The 13,977-nt window shown below is 44.0% G+C and overlaps 1 protein-coding gene across 7 annotated transcripts in view; it reads right to left on the bottom strand.

The window, feature by feature from the left end:
- Positions 1-10,505: 10,505 nt before the first annotated feature.
- The window catches only part of LOC121567778 (von Willebrand factor A domain-containing protein 5A), a 35,696-nt gene continuing 32,224 nt past the window's right edge, over positions 10,506-13,977 (bottom strand). For 3 of the 7 annotated variants that reach the window (XM_041878048.2, XM_041878049.2, XM_041878054.2), the window contains 8 exons: positions 13,683-13,841; positions 13,333-13,436; positions 12,810-13,057; positions 12,576-12,623; positions 12,154-12,207; positions 11,718-11,875; positions 11,336-11,459; positions 10,506-11,064 (listed from right to left, as the gene is read on the bottom strand). In XM_041878048.2, the coding sequence (XP_041733982.2) occupies positions 10,880-11,064; positions 11,336-11,459; positions 11,718-11,875; positions 12,154-12,207; positions 12,576-12,623; positions 12,810-13,057; positions 13,333-13,436; positions 13,683-13,841 (1,080 nt within the window). In that variant the 3' untranslated portion in view covers positions 10,506-10,879. Of the gene's footprint in view, positions 11,065-11,335; positions 11,460-11,717; positions 11,876-12,153; positions 12,208-12,575; positions 12,624-12,809; positions 13,058-13,332; positions 13,437-13,682; positions 13,842-13,977 lie in introns of those variants that run through there. The other 4 variants (XM_041878050.2, XM_041878053.2, XR_006001162.2 and 1 more) reach the window with 4 other exon arrangements.

Raw genomic sequence — 13,977 nt, 5'->3', positions numbered from 1 at the left:
CATTTCAGAGATTTAGGCTAACAAAAATGTAGTCATTGAGGCAAGTAAACATGTATTGTCTGACAACTTGTATTATATTAAAGTTTATAAAGAAGCGTCTTTGGACAAACACGGACACTTGGATTTAGGTTACCTTATCCCAGGGTTCTTCAATTCCGTTCCTGGAGGGCCGAAACACTTCTGTTTTTTATTTCTACCTGGTAGTTAATAGCACTCACCTGGTGTCCCAGGTCTGAAGTAGCCCCTGATTAGAAGGAGAGGATGAAAAACAGAGGTGTTTCGGCCCTCCAGGACCGGAATTGAAGAACCCTGCCTTATCCCATCACACCAGAGGTAGAATATGCAATTGGGTGCAATATTAACCGTAGCATATTATTATTTTTACCAAAAAGAAAAATAATTATAGAGCCTGTGATTAATGTCTGTTCAATAAACATACATTCTGAACGTTCTGTAACGTTGAGTACTGTTGAACAGACCCTGAGGCGCGGTCACTTTGCACTTGTCTATTCTAGCAAGCTAAACCAAACCTCCACAAAATAAGGAGAGTGTTATATGTTGATGATATCGAATTGGATGGTTCAAAGAAGTCTACAATAATAAACATAGTAAATGTAATTTCAATATCTGATACAATTTTGAATATGTTTTTAAGAAAACAGGAATGCTTACACAAAATAGCCTAATCATCCCCAAACGACGCATTTATGTATCATATTAGCCTAATTTCTAATCTGTAATGGCTGCGTTACTGGTCCTGTTGATAAAAAAAAAGTTTTTACTTTAGTTTAGAATGAACATGCGTCAGAGTAGGCTACTTTGGCTGTGTTTACACAGGCAGTCCAATTGTGAGTTTTTTCCATGAATTGGTCTTTTGACCAATCACCAGATCTTTTCACATCTGATCATTTTCAGAGATGGTCTGATTGGTTAAAAGACCAGTTAGTGAAAAAACGTTCAGAATTGGGCTGCCAGTGTAAACGCAGCCTCCTTCCTGGTTTATAAAGAAAGGCAAACGTCAACAGCAAACACGTGTAGGCGCATGGATGTGCACTCAGCTCATTGGCGGATTGTCATAGTCACGCCTACTATCTTACTATTGGTGGTGGTGGAAAGACACAATAGGCCTATTCAACCAATGGTTGTTTTTGAGTCTGTAATGCAGGTTTCTACATTATGTTTTTGACAGTCTTATTATAAGGCATATATTTCTATAGGCTATGGCAATTATTCAATGGACTGAACACTAAACATACAGGTCACTGCCAAAATAAAGGAAACACTTGAGTAGAGGGATAGAAAGTACACTCAACAAAAATATAAACGCAACATGCAACAATTTCTAAGATTTTACTGAGTTACAGTTCATATAAGGAAATCAGTCAATTGAAACAAATGTATTAGTCCCTAATCTATGGATTTCACATGACTGGGAATACAGATATGCATCTGTTGGTCACAGATACCTTAAAAAAAAAAAAAGGTAGGGGTGAAAATCTGTCAGTATCTGGTGTGACCACCATTTGCCCCATGCAGCATGAAAAATCTCCTTCGCATAGAGTTGATCAGGCTGTTGATTGTGGCCTGTGGAATGTTGTCCCACTCCTCTTCAATGGCTTTGCAAAGTTGCTGGATATTGGTGGGAACTGGAACACGCTGTCTTACACATTGATCCAGAGCATCCCAAACATGCTCAATGGGTGACATGTCTGGTGAGCATGCAGGCCATGGAATAACAGAAAATGTTTTAGCTTCCAGGAATTGCGTACAGATCCTTGTGACATGGGGCCATGCATTATCATGCTGAAACATGAGGTGATGGCGGTGGATGAATGGCACGACAATGGACCTCAGGATCTCGTCACGGTATCTCTGTGCATTCAATTTTCCATCGATAAAATGGAATTGTGTCCGTAGCTTATGCCTGCCAATACCATATTCCCAGCGCCAACATTGGGCACTGCATTCACAACGTTGACATCAGGAAACTGCTTGCCCACACAACGCCATGCGCACTGTCTGCCATCTGCCCGGTACAGTTGAAAGTGAGATTCATCCGTGAAGAGCACACTTTTCCAGCATGCCAGTGGCCATTGATGGTAAGCATATGCCACTGAAGTCGGTTATGACACCATACTGCAGTCAGGTCAAGACCCTGGTGAGGAGAACGAGCACGCATATTAGCTTTTCTGAGATGGTTTCTGACAGTTTGTGAAGAAATTCTTCGTTGTGCAAACCCACAGTTTCATCAGCAGTCCGGGTGGCTGGTCTCAGCCGATCCCGCAGGTGAAGAAGTCGGATGAGGAGGTACTGGGCTGGCGTGGTTACACGTGGTCTGCGGTTGTGAGGCTTGACATACTGCCAAATTCTCTAAAACGACATTGGAGGCGACTTGTAGTAGAGAAATGAACATTCAATTCTCTGGCAACAGCTCTGGTGAACATTCCTGCAGTCAGCATGCCAATTGTACGCTCCCTCAAAACTGGAGGCATCTGTGGCATTATGTTGTGTGACAAAACTGCAAATTTTAGAGTGGCCTTTTATTGTCCCCAGCACAAGGTGCACCTGTGTAATGATCATGCTGTTTAATCAGCTTCTTGATATGCCACACCTGTCAGGTGGATGGATTATCTTGGCAAAGGAAAAATGCTCACTAACAGGGATGTAAACAAATTTGGGCACATCATTTGAGTTCATTAAGCTTTTAGGATCACCGACCATTTCGAATACCACCGTACCTTCTCCGCTATGCAATCCAGTTTCTGAGCTGGTCATGGGTGCACTTCAGCCACGCTCAAGGTCCTAAACGATATTATAACCGCGATTGATAATAGACAGTACTGTGCAGCCGTCTTCATCGACCTGGCCAAGGCTTTCGACTCTGTCAACCAACGCATTCTTATTGGCAGACTAAATAGCCTTGGTTTCTCAAATGACTGCCTCGCCTGGTTCACCAACTACTTCTCAGATAGAGTTCAGTGTGTCAAATCGGAGGGCCTGTTGTCTGGACCTATGGCAGTCTCTATGGGGGTGCCACAGGGTTCAATTCTTGGGCCGATACTTTTCTCCGTGTATATCAATGATGTCGCTCTTGCTGCTGGTGACTCTCAGATCCACCTCTACGCAGACGACACCATTTTGTATACATCTGGCCCTTCATTGGACACTGTGTTAACAAACCTCCAAACGAGCTTCAATGCCATACAACACTCCTTCAGTAGCCTCCAACTGCTCTTAAACACTAGTAAAACTAAATGCATGCTCTTCAATCGAACGCTGCTGGCACCCGCCCACCCGACTAGAATCACCACTCTCGACGGGTCTGACCTAGAGTATGTGGACAACTACAAATACCTAGGTGTCTGGTTAGACTGTAAACTCTCCTTCTAGACTCACATTAAGAATCTCCAATCCAAAGTTAAATCTAGAATCGGCTTCCTATTTCGCAACAAAGCCTCCTTCACTCATGCTGCCAAACATGCCCTCGTAAAACTGACTATCCTACCGATCCTTGACTTCGGCGATGTCATTTACAAAATAGCCTCCAACACTCTACTCAGCAAATTGGATGTAGTCTATCACAGTGCCATCCGTTTTGTCTCCAAAGCCCCATACACTACCCACCACTGTGACCTGTACGCTCTTGTTGGCTGGTCCTCACTACATGTTCGTCGTCAAACCCACTGGCTCCAGGCCATCTATAAATCACTGCTAGGCAAATCCCCGCCTTATCTTAGCTCATTGGTCACCATAGCAGCACCCACCCGTAGTCTGCGCTCCAGCAGGTATATCTCACTGGTCATTCACAAAGCCAACACCTCCTTTGGCCGCCATTCCTTCCAGTTCTCTGCTGCCAATGACTGGAACGAATTGCAAAAATCTCTGAAGCTGGAGACTCTTATCTCCCTATCACTCCCTATCACTAACTTTAAGCATCAGTTGTCAGAGCACCTTACCGATCACTGCACCTGTACACAGCCCATCTGAAATTAGCCCACCCAACTACCCCATCCCTTTATTGTTATTTATTTTGCTCTTTTGCACCCCAGTATCTCTATTTGCACATAATCTCTTGCACATCTATCATTCCAGTGTTAATACTAATTGTAATTATTTTGCACTATAGCCTATTTATTGCCTTACCTCCATAACCTGCTACATTTGCACACACTGTATATATATTTTCTGTTGTATTTTTTGACTTTATGTTTTTTTTACCCCATATGTAACTCTGTGTTTTTGTTTTTATCGCACTGCTTTGCTTTATCTTGGCCAGGTCGCAGTTGTAAATGAGAACTTGTTCTCAACTGGCTTACCTGGTTAAATAAAGATTACAAAAAAAAAAAAAAATAGGAACATTTCTGGGATCTTTTATTTCAGCTCATGAAACATTGGACCAACACTTTACATGTTGCGTTCATATTTTTGTTCAGTATATATTGAAAGCAGGCTCTTTCACACAGGTGTGGTTCCTGAGTTACCTAAGCAATTCATATCCCATCATGCTTAGGGTCATGAATAAAAATGCACAGTTGGCTACCATGGCTAGAAGAGATCTCAGTGGCTTTGAAAGAGGGGTCTCAAAGGAGCATAGAGGATTTAAGGTGTGTGTGTGTGTTTGTGTGTGTGCGTCTCAGTCACCAGATCTCAACCCTATTGAACACTTATGAGAGATTCTGGAGTGGTGCTTGAGACAAAACACCAAATTATGGAATTACTTGTAGAAGATGGGGTCACATCCCTCCAATAGAGTCCCAGACACTGGTAGAATCTATGCCAAGGCACAATTCATTGGTTGATCTGACAGTGTGTAGGATGCTGATGTAGGGGGACTTCGTCTCCAGGGGGGTTTTCCCGCTTTGAGGATAACACAGTGCCACCGACGCGGCCCACTCCCAAGTACTGTGGGCTGTCGTTCTCCGTGGCCGACGTGAGTAAGACGTTTAAGCGTGTTAACCCTCGCAAGGCTGCCGGCCCAGAAGGCATCGCTAGCCGCGTCCTCAGAGCATGTGCAGATCAGCTGGCTGGAGTGTTTACAGACATATTCAATCTCTCCCTATCCCAGTCTGCTGTCCCCATTTGCTTCAAGATGTCCACCATTGTTCCTGTACCCAAGAAAGCAAAGGTAACTGAACTAAATGACTATCGCCCCGTAGCACTCACTTCTGTCATATTAAAGTGCTTTGAGAGGCTAGTTAAGGATGATATCACCTCTACCTTACCTGACACCCTAGACCCACTTCAATTTGCATACCGCCCCAATAGATCCACAGATGATGCAATCGCCACTGCACTGCACACTGCCCTATTCCATCTGGACAAGAGGAATACCTATGTAAGAACGCTGTTAATTGATTACAGCTCAGCCTTCAACACCATAGTACCCTCCAAGCTCATCATTAAGCTCGGGCCCTGGGTCTGAAACCCGCATGGTGCAACTGGGTCCTGGACTTCCTGACGGGCTGCCCCCAGGTGGTGAAGGTAGGAAACAACACCTCCACTTTGCTGATTGTCAACACAGGGGCCCCACAAGGGTGCGTGCTCAGCCCCCTCGTGTACTCCCTGTTCACCCATGACTGCGTGGCCACGCACGCCTCCAACTCAATTATCAAGTTTGCAGATGACAACAGTAGTAGGCCTGATTACCAACAATGACGAGACAACCTACAGGGAGGAGGGGGCCCTGGCAGAGTGGTGCCAGGAAAATAACCTCTCCCTCAACGTCAACAAAACGAAGGAGCTGATTGTGGACTTCAGGAAACAGCAGAGGGAGCACGCCCCTATCCGCATCGACGGGACCGCAGTGAAGGTGAAAAGCTTCAAGTTCCTCGGCGTACACATCACTGACAATCTGAAATGGTCCACCCACACAGACAGTGTGGTGAAGAAGGCACAACATCGCCTCTTCAACCTCAGGAGGCTGAATAAATTCTGCTTGGCCCCTAAGACCCTCACAAACTTTTACAGATGTACAATTGAGAGCATCCTGTTGGACTGTATCACCGCCTGGTACGGCAACTACACCGCCCACAACTGCAGGGCTCTCCAGAGGGTGGTGCGGTCTGCCCAAAGCATCACCGGGGGCACACTGCCTGCCCTCCTGGATCCCAGGCTGCTGCCCTATATACAGTGGGGAGAACAAGTATTTGATACACTGCCGATTTTGCAGGTTTTCCTACTTACAAAGCATGTAGAGGTCTGTAATTTTTATCATAGGTACACTTCAACTGTGAGAGATGGAATCTAAAACAAAAATCCAGAAAATCACATTGTATGATTTTTAAGTAATTAATTTGCATTTTATTGCATGACATAAGTATTTGATACATCAGAAAAGCAGAACTTAATATTTGGTACAGAAACCTTTGTTTGCAATTACAGAGATCATATGTTTCCTGTAGGTCTTGACCAGGTTTGCACACACTGCAGCAGGGATTTTGGCCCACTCCTCCATACAGACCTTCTCCAGATCCTTCAGGTTTCGGGGCTGTCGCTGGGCAATACAGACTTTCAGCTCCCTCCAAAGATTTTCTATTGGGTTCAGGTCTGGAGACTGGCTAGGCCACTCCAGGACCTTGAGATGCTTCTTACGGAGCCACTCCTTAGTTGCCCTGGCTGTGTGTTTCGGGTCGTTGTCATGCTGGAAGACCCAGCCATGACCCATCTTCAATGCTCTTACTGAGGGAAGGAGGTTGTTGGCCAAGATCTCGCAATACATAGCCCCATCCATCCTCCCCTCAATACGGTGCAGTCGTCCTGTCCCCTTTGCAGAAAAGCATCCCCAAAGAATGATGTTTCCACCACCATGCTTCACGGTTGGGATGGTGTTCTTGGGGTTGTACTCATTCTTCTTCTTCCTCCAAACACGGCGAGTGGAGTTTAGACCAAAAAGCTATATTTATGTCTCATCAGACCACATGACCTTCTCCCATTCCTCCTCTGGATCATCCAGATGGTCATTGGCAAACTTCAGACGGGCCTGGACATGCGCTGGCTTGAGCAGGGGAACCTTGCGTGCGCTGCAGGATTTTAATCCATGACGGCGTAGTGTGTTACTAATGGTTTTCTTTGAGACTGTGGTCCCAGCTCTCTTCAGGTCATTGACCAGGTCCTGCCGTGTAGTTCTGGGCTGATCCCTCACCTTCCTCATGATCATTGATGCCCCACGAGGTGAGATCTTGCATGGAGCCCCAGACCGAGGTTGATTCACCGTCATCTTGAACTTCTTCCATTTTCTAATAATTGCGCCAACAGTTGTTGCCTTCTCACCAAGCTGCTTGCCTATTGTCCTGTAGCCCATCCCAGCCTTGTGCAGGTCTACAATTTTATCCCTGATGTCCTTACACAGCTCTCTGGTCTTGGCTATAGTGGAGAGGTTGGAGTCTGTTTGATTGAGTGTGTGGACAGGTGTCTTTTATACAGGTAACGAGTTCAAACAGGTGCAGTTAATACAGGTAATGAGTGGAGAACAGGAGGGCTTCTTAAAGAAAAACTAACAGGTCTGTGAGAGCTGGAAATCTTACTGGTTGGTAGGTGATCAAATACTGATGTCATGCCATAAAATGCAAATTAATGACTTAAAAATCATACAATGTGATTTTCTGGATTTTTGTTTTAGATTCCGTCTCTCACAGTTGAAGTGTACCTATGATAAAAATTACAGACCTCTACATGCTTTGTAAGTAGGAAAACGTGCAAAATCGGCAGTGTATCAAATACTTGTTCTCCCCACTGTACATAGACATGGAATCACTGGTCAATTTAATAATGGAACACTAGCCACTTTAAAAATGTTTACATACTGCGTTAGTCATTTCATATGTATATACTGTATTCTATTCTACTCTATTTTAGTCAATGCCACTCCGACATTGTTCGTCCTAATATTTATATAGTTCTTAATTTCATTATTTTACTTTTAGATTTGTGTGTATTGTTGGCACCCGATGCCACAGGAAGGCCAAAAAGATCATCAAGGACATCAACCACCCGAGCCATGGCCTGTTCACCCCGCTACCATCCAGAAGGCGAAGTCAGTACAGGTGCATCAAAGGTGGGACCGAGAGACTGAAAAACAGCTTCTATCTCAAGGCCATTAGACTGTTAAATAGCCATCACTAGCCGGCTACCACCCGGTTACTCAACCCTGCACCTTAGAGGCTGCTGCCCTATATACATAGACATGGAATCACTGGTCCCTTTAAAAATGTTTATGTACTACGTTAGTCATTTCATTTGTATATACTGTATTCTATTCTATTCTATTTTAGTCAATGCCACTCCGACATTGCTCGTCCGAATGTTTATATATTTCTTAATTCCATTCTTTTACATTTAGATTTGTGTGTGTTGTTGTGAATTGTTAGATACTACTGCACTGTTGAAGCTAGGAACACAAGCATTTCGCAACACCCGCAATAACATCTGCTAAATATGTGTAGGTGACCAATAAAATGTGATAAGAGAGACACACAGCGAGGGAATGGCTGGAGAGACATAGCCACTAGTACAGAGATGTTTTCCTGTCTTGTACCTGTAGATGGGGGAAACGGTCCAGTTTTACTAAGCAACAAGTAGGAATGGTTGGTGAGCTGCTCAGGATACGGTACTCAGGATAAGGAACTGGGTAGCCAACATAGTATGTCTCTGTGAATAATTCTGCCTTCGATTATCATAACACACTGACCTACACTACCAGTCAAAAGTTTTAAAACACCTACTCATCCAAGGGGTTCTCTTTATTTTTACTATTTTCTACATTGTAGAATAATAGTGAAGACATCAAAACTATGAAATAACACACATGGAATCATGTAGTAACCCTTTGCCTTGATGACAGCTTTGCACACTCTTGGCATTCTCTCAACCAGCTTCATGAGGCAGTCACCTGTAATGCATTTCAATTAACAGGTGTGCCTTCTAAAAAAGTTAATTTGTGGAATTTCTTTCCTTCTTAATGCGTTTCAGCCAATCAGTTGTGTTGTGACAAGGTAGGGGGGGTATATAGAAGATAGCCCTATTTAGTAAAAGTCCAAGTCCACCAGCTCAAATAAGCAAAGAGTACACAACAGTCAATCATTACTTTAAGACATGAAGGTCAGTCCATACGGAACATTTCAAGAACTTTGAACGTTTCTTCAAGTGCAGTCGCAAAAACCATCAAGCGCTATGATGAAACTGGCTCTCATGAGGACCGCCACAGGAATGGAAGACCCAGAGTTACCTCTGCTGCAGAAGTTCATTAGAGTTACCAGCCTCAGAAATTGCAGCCCAAATAAATGCTTCACAGAGTTCAAGTAACAGACACATCTCAACATCAACTGTTCAGAGGGGACTGTGTGAATCAGGCCTTCATGGTTGAATTGCTGCAAAGAAACCACTACTAAAGGACACCAATAAGAAGAAGAGACTTGCTTGGGCCAAGAAACACGAGCAATGGACATTAGACCGGTAAATGTGTCCTTTAGTCTGGAGTCCAAATTTGAGATTTTTGGTTCCAACCACCGTGTCTTTGTGAGACGCGGTGTGGGTGAACGGATGATCTCCGCATGTGTATTTCCCACCGTAAAGCATGGAGGAGGTGGTGTTATGGTGTGCTTTGCTGGTGACACTGTCTGTGATTTATTTAGAATTCAAGGCACACTTAACCAGCATGGCTACCACAGCATTCTGCAGCGATACGCCATCCCATCTGGTTTGGGCTTAGTAGGACTATCATTTGTTTTTCAACAGGACATTGACCCAACACACCTCCAGGCTGTGTAAGGGCTATTTTACCAAGAAGGAGAGTGATGGAGTGCTGCATCAGATGACCTGGCCTCCACAATCCCCCAACCTCAACCAAATTGAGATGGTTTGGGATGAGTCGGACCGCAGAGTGAAGGAAAAGCAGCCAACAAGTGCTCAGCATTTGTGGGAACTCCTTCAAGACTGTTAGAAAAGCATTCCAGGTGAAGCTGGTTCAGGGAATGCCAAGAGTGTGCAAAGATGTAATCAAGGCAAAGGGTGGCTATTTGAAGAATCACAAATATAAAATATATTTTGATTTGCTTAACACTTTTTTGGTTCCTACATGATTCCATATGTGTTATTTCATAGTTCTGATCTCTTCCCTATTATTCTACAATGTAGAAAATAGTAAAAATTAAGAAAAACCCTTGAATGAGTAGGTGTTCAAAAACTTTTGACCGGTAGTGTATATTCAAAGTGGTCTTCTAGCCTCCCTACTCTTCTTCATCAGGAGTTACCAAACACTACTGGAGAGCTATTGGAGGTGCAGGTTTCTGTTCCAGCCCGGTTAACAACCCTTATTCAGTTTATCAAGGTCCTGATGAGAGGATGATATGTAGGACTTATTAACCAGGTGTGTTAGAGCAGGGCTGGAACAAAAACATGCACACACAGTGGCTCTCCAGGAGGGGTTGGCAACTCCTGCTCTAGGTTCCATGAAAAAGGAACAGAGGTTGGTGTCATTAATAAAATAGATAAAATGACCAATAAAGATGTAGAATATCATTGATTTTATCATATCATTTTAAAGTACAGTGGTAAAATATGAGGAATGACATGACTATAGACAGTGTTGCATGATCACACAGTGAAGGCACTGGGATAGGTACTCATCTAGCTTTCCATTTTACCGAACATTTTGGTTAGTGATGACAAGTACTGTTAACACATTGTTTCCAGTAGTCTATATGGAATTGATAACCAAATCAAAGTCTGTAACAATTTTAGCTGTATATGTAATACATAGATTAATGTTGATATGTTAATAACAACTAATACATTGAGATACATAAGTGCCCCTAAATTAAATGACAGTAGGCTAATATAGGTAAGAGGTTGATAATTAGGCTTGTTTAGACCGGTACAGTAGCTAGCTCAACCATGTTGCTTGGAGTGGACCAGGAGCAGGCAGGGTTTGCATGTATATCTGACCCCAGGTAGAGTAGCAGGATTGTGGGGGAGAGAGAGAGGACAGGCAGCGTGAACCTCTCAGAGCCCCAGGGTGTCTTTCTGCACCTGGCAACCCAGCCTGGACACACTCGGACACACTGGCCGCTGAAACACACGTCACCAGGACAGGCATCATTATACTGTGGAATCATGGTGGCAAGGGTGGGCAAAATGTATCTTAAAACACTTGTTCAAAGACAAAATACCACCAACATTGTATTGTGAATGATTATACTCAAAATACAAATATATTTGTCATTTAAGTAATACGGTGGATCCCTACCAGGAAATTAATAAATAAACAATTTATTTTGAATAAGGGTAGATGAAGGCCAAGAGTTTAGATGCCAGGACTATGAGAGTGAGCTATAGCTACCTTTCTGAGCCTGGATCCATGATACTGCCTTCATGGCCAGAAACTGCCACTCCTCCTGAGCCTCCATCTTGAACCCATAGAGCCATACCAGGGCTAGAACCGTGGCCCACACCTCCTGGTCAACCTGAGTGAGAGAGAGAGACAGACAGAAAGACAGAGAGACAGACAGACAGACGTAGAGAGAGAGACAGACAGACGGACAGAGGGACAGACGGACAGAGGGAGAGAGAGAGAGAGAGAGAGAGAGAGAGAGGATAAGGATACTGAGACATGGGAATCATGGGGTGATTCAAATCAATGGTCATCATGCCTTTGTCCAGAGCCGATGGTCTTTCTACAGAGCACACGTGCAGATACTCTCAGTTTATTTCTGTGGACCTACCGGTGCAGGCTTTGGCTTGGCCACCTCCTCCTCAGTCTTCCCCAGCACCTCAGCCAATGCTGCCCCCAGGACCCAGGAACCAGAGGCCTTCTGGAGGGAGATCAGCTGGAGGAGAGGGTCCCTCACAGGCTTAGAGGCTGGGGCTGGACAGTCAAATTCTGATGGGATGGGACAATATCAGAAACGGTTACAAATGATCGAAACGGTTACATACCTAATACCTTAACTGCTCCATTATAGCGGCAGTGGCTAACTGCGTCACCCTAACCTAATCCCTAATCCTCAAAACAGTTGCGGTAAAATCCTTGTGCTGTGCTTGAGTAATACAATCACAATAAATAGAACACTTTGGGGAGCATCAAACAGTTGTAAAATTCCCATGTGAATAACAGGTATTTGAAATGAGGTTAACACAGATATTAACCCTTAAAATTACCTTTGTAAGAGTCTTGGTCACAGTTTAATAATAATAATTCTAAAGCCTCCAAAGCTGAAAACCAATGTAAATGGGTTATGTTCGTGTCGTACATTCACATTAACAAAAGTCTATCAATAACAGATCACAATTCAATATTTTAATTGCTGTTTACTTCTACCCCAAATAATTCAACATTAACAATGTTGATTCCAACATTTCTGTAATAGCTATGACATGTGAAAAGGAAAACAGTTATGAAATGTCTATTGTCAATTCTGCATTTTGTCAAATGTAATTATTTGAATTGAACCTGAAATTAATAAAAACATGTAGTTTCATCAAAACATGTAGACTTTAAACATGAACCCATAAGATCACAATCTTAATACAAATGAACAGGGATCGTATTAACAGGGTTTAGTAAAAGTAGTATTATTAACTCATACTCATCACATCCAAATTCCTATTTATGGAGCTGTCACACACCACTGAGAAAGAAGGAAAAAAAACACACAGGTCACTGGGTTACAAACAAAGGAACACGCACAGAACGCATTTATGACTAAACACTGAGGCCTTACACGTGCAGAGGGCACAGTTTGTGACACTGCAGCTCATGGTTACCACTTATTTAGCGCTATTTACATAATATTTGCAGAAAATAATTTCCTTACGCATACTATGTTTTATAGACACACACACACTTGGTGTGGGGACTTGTCTGTGTAGCATCGGTCCTTGCACAACCTCTCTATCTCCTTTGTGGACAGCAATGAAGGCAGTAAAAGCACTGCTCACTCCTGATTGGACGCTGAGCTCTACCACCTTCTCTTTCACTCCCTCCTTCTCCCCATCCCCCTCTCTCTCTTCCATCTCCAGGGAGCGGATCAGGGTTCGAGACCCCAGCCTGTGGACGGTCAGTCTGGAGAGGAGGGATAGAGATAAGTAGGGTGAGGGAGAGAAGGGTTAGAGAGATTAAGATGGTGGAGTGGGGGAGAGGAGGGTTGATGATGGGATGGGGGTACCTACTAAATGTATCAAAACGTACTCCATAGCTAAAATGCATTAGCAGTGCTGGCGCAGTTTCTGTTAAGTTGAAGCATCATGGCAGTCTTGTCTGTAAGTGGTGGCGCATTCCCTTAATGTATCTGACCAAGGCCTGCACAGTGTAAACAGTATAAACAGTGTTGTTTTTACCCAGTGTCCTCTGCAGGCTTGAGACTGAAGCTCAGCTGGTTCTCAACAGGCTGCTCAGCCAGGCTGTACTTCACTGTCACTGAGCCCTCTGTGGCCCCTGAGCTCTGAGAGACAGACAGACAGAGACAGACAGACAGGCAGGCAGGCAGACAGGCAGGCAGGCAGGCAGGCAGGCAGGCAGGCAGACAGGCAGACAGACAGAACAAGAAAACAAAATAAATATGGGGTTGAGTGAAACACGTGGATAGTTGTCTTGGAAATAAGTTATGACCTTACCAGAGCCCTTTTAACATTGACATACTGTATGTTAAACAATATTAACACATAACAGGAAAAGGCAGAGCCCTCACCTCCCCAGTGAGCTGGGCATACAGCAGTGCCCTTTGACCCTGGAAGAGCACTCTGATTGCTGGAGACAGAGGGGTGACAGACACCCCCTTTGGGACATTCCACTTGACTGAGATGTCCACCACAGCCGGCTGCAGGGCAAACCGGAGGGACTGCATCACCTGAGGGAGGAGAGTGAAGGGAGCGAGGGAGGGGGGGAAGAGGTAAAAAATAAATAAATAAATAAAAGAAAAAGAAAACAGGGAGAGAGAATAAGGGAGGTGATATAAACATTTCTAACCAATACATCACTCTTTA

This window comes from Coregonus clupeaformis, chromosome 6 (genome assembly GCF_020615455.1).
Source record: "Coregonus clupeaformis isolate EN_2021a chromosome 6, ASM2061545v1, whole genome shotgun sequence".
Classification (NCBI taxonomy): domain Eukaryota; kingdom Metazoa; phylum Chordata; class Actinopteri; order Salmoniformes; family Salmonidae; genus Coregonus; species Coregonus clupeaformis.
The sequence above is the reverse complement of the archived record's forward strand: the minus strand, read 5'-3'. Positions and strand labels throughout refer to the sequence as shown.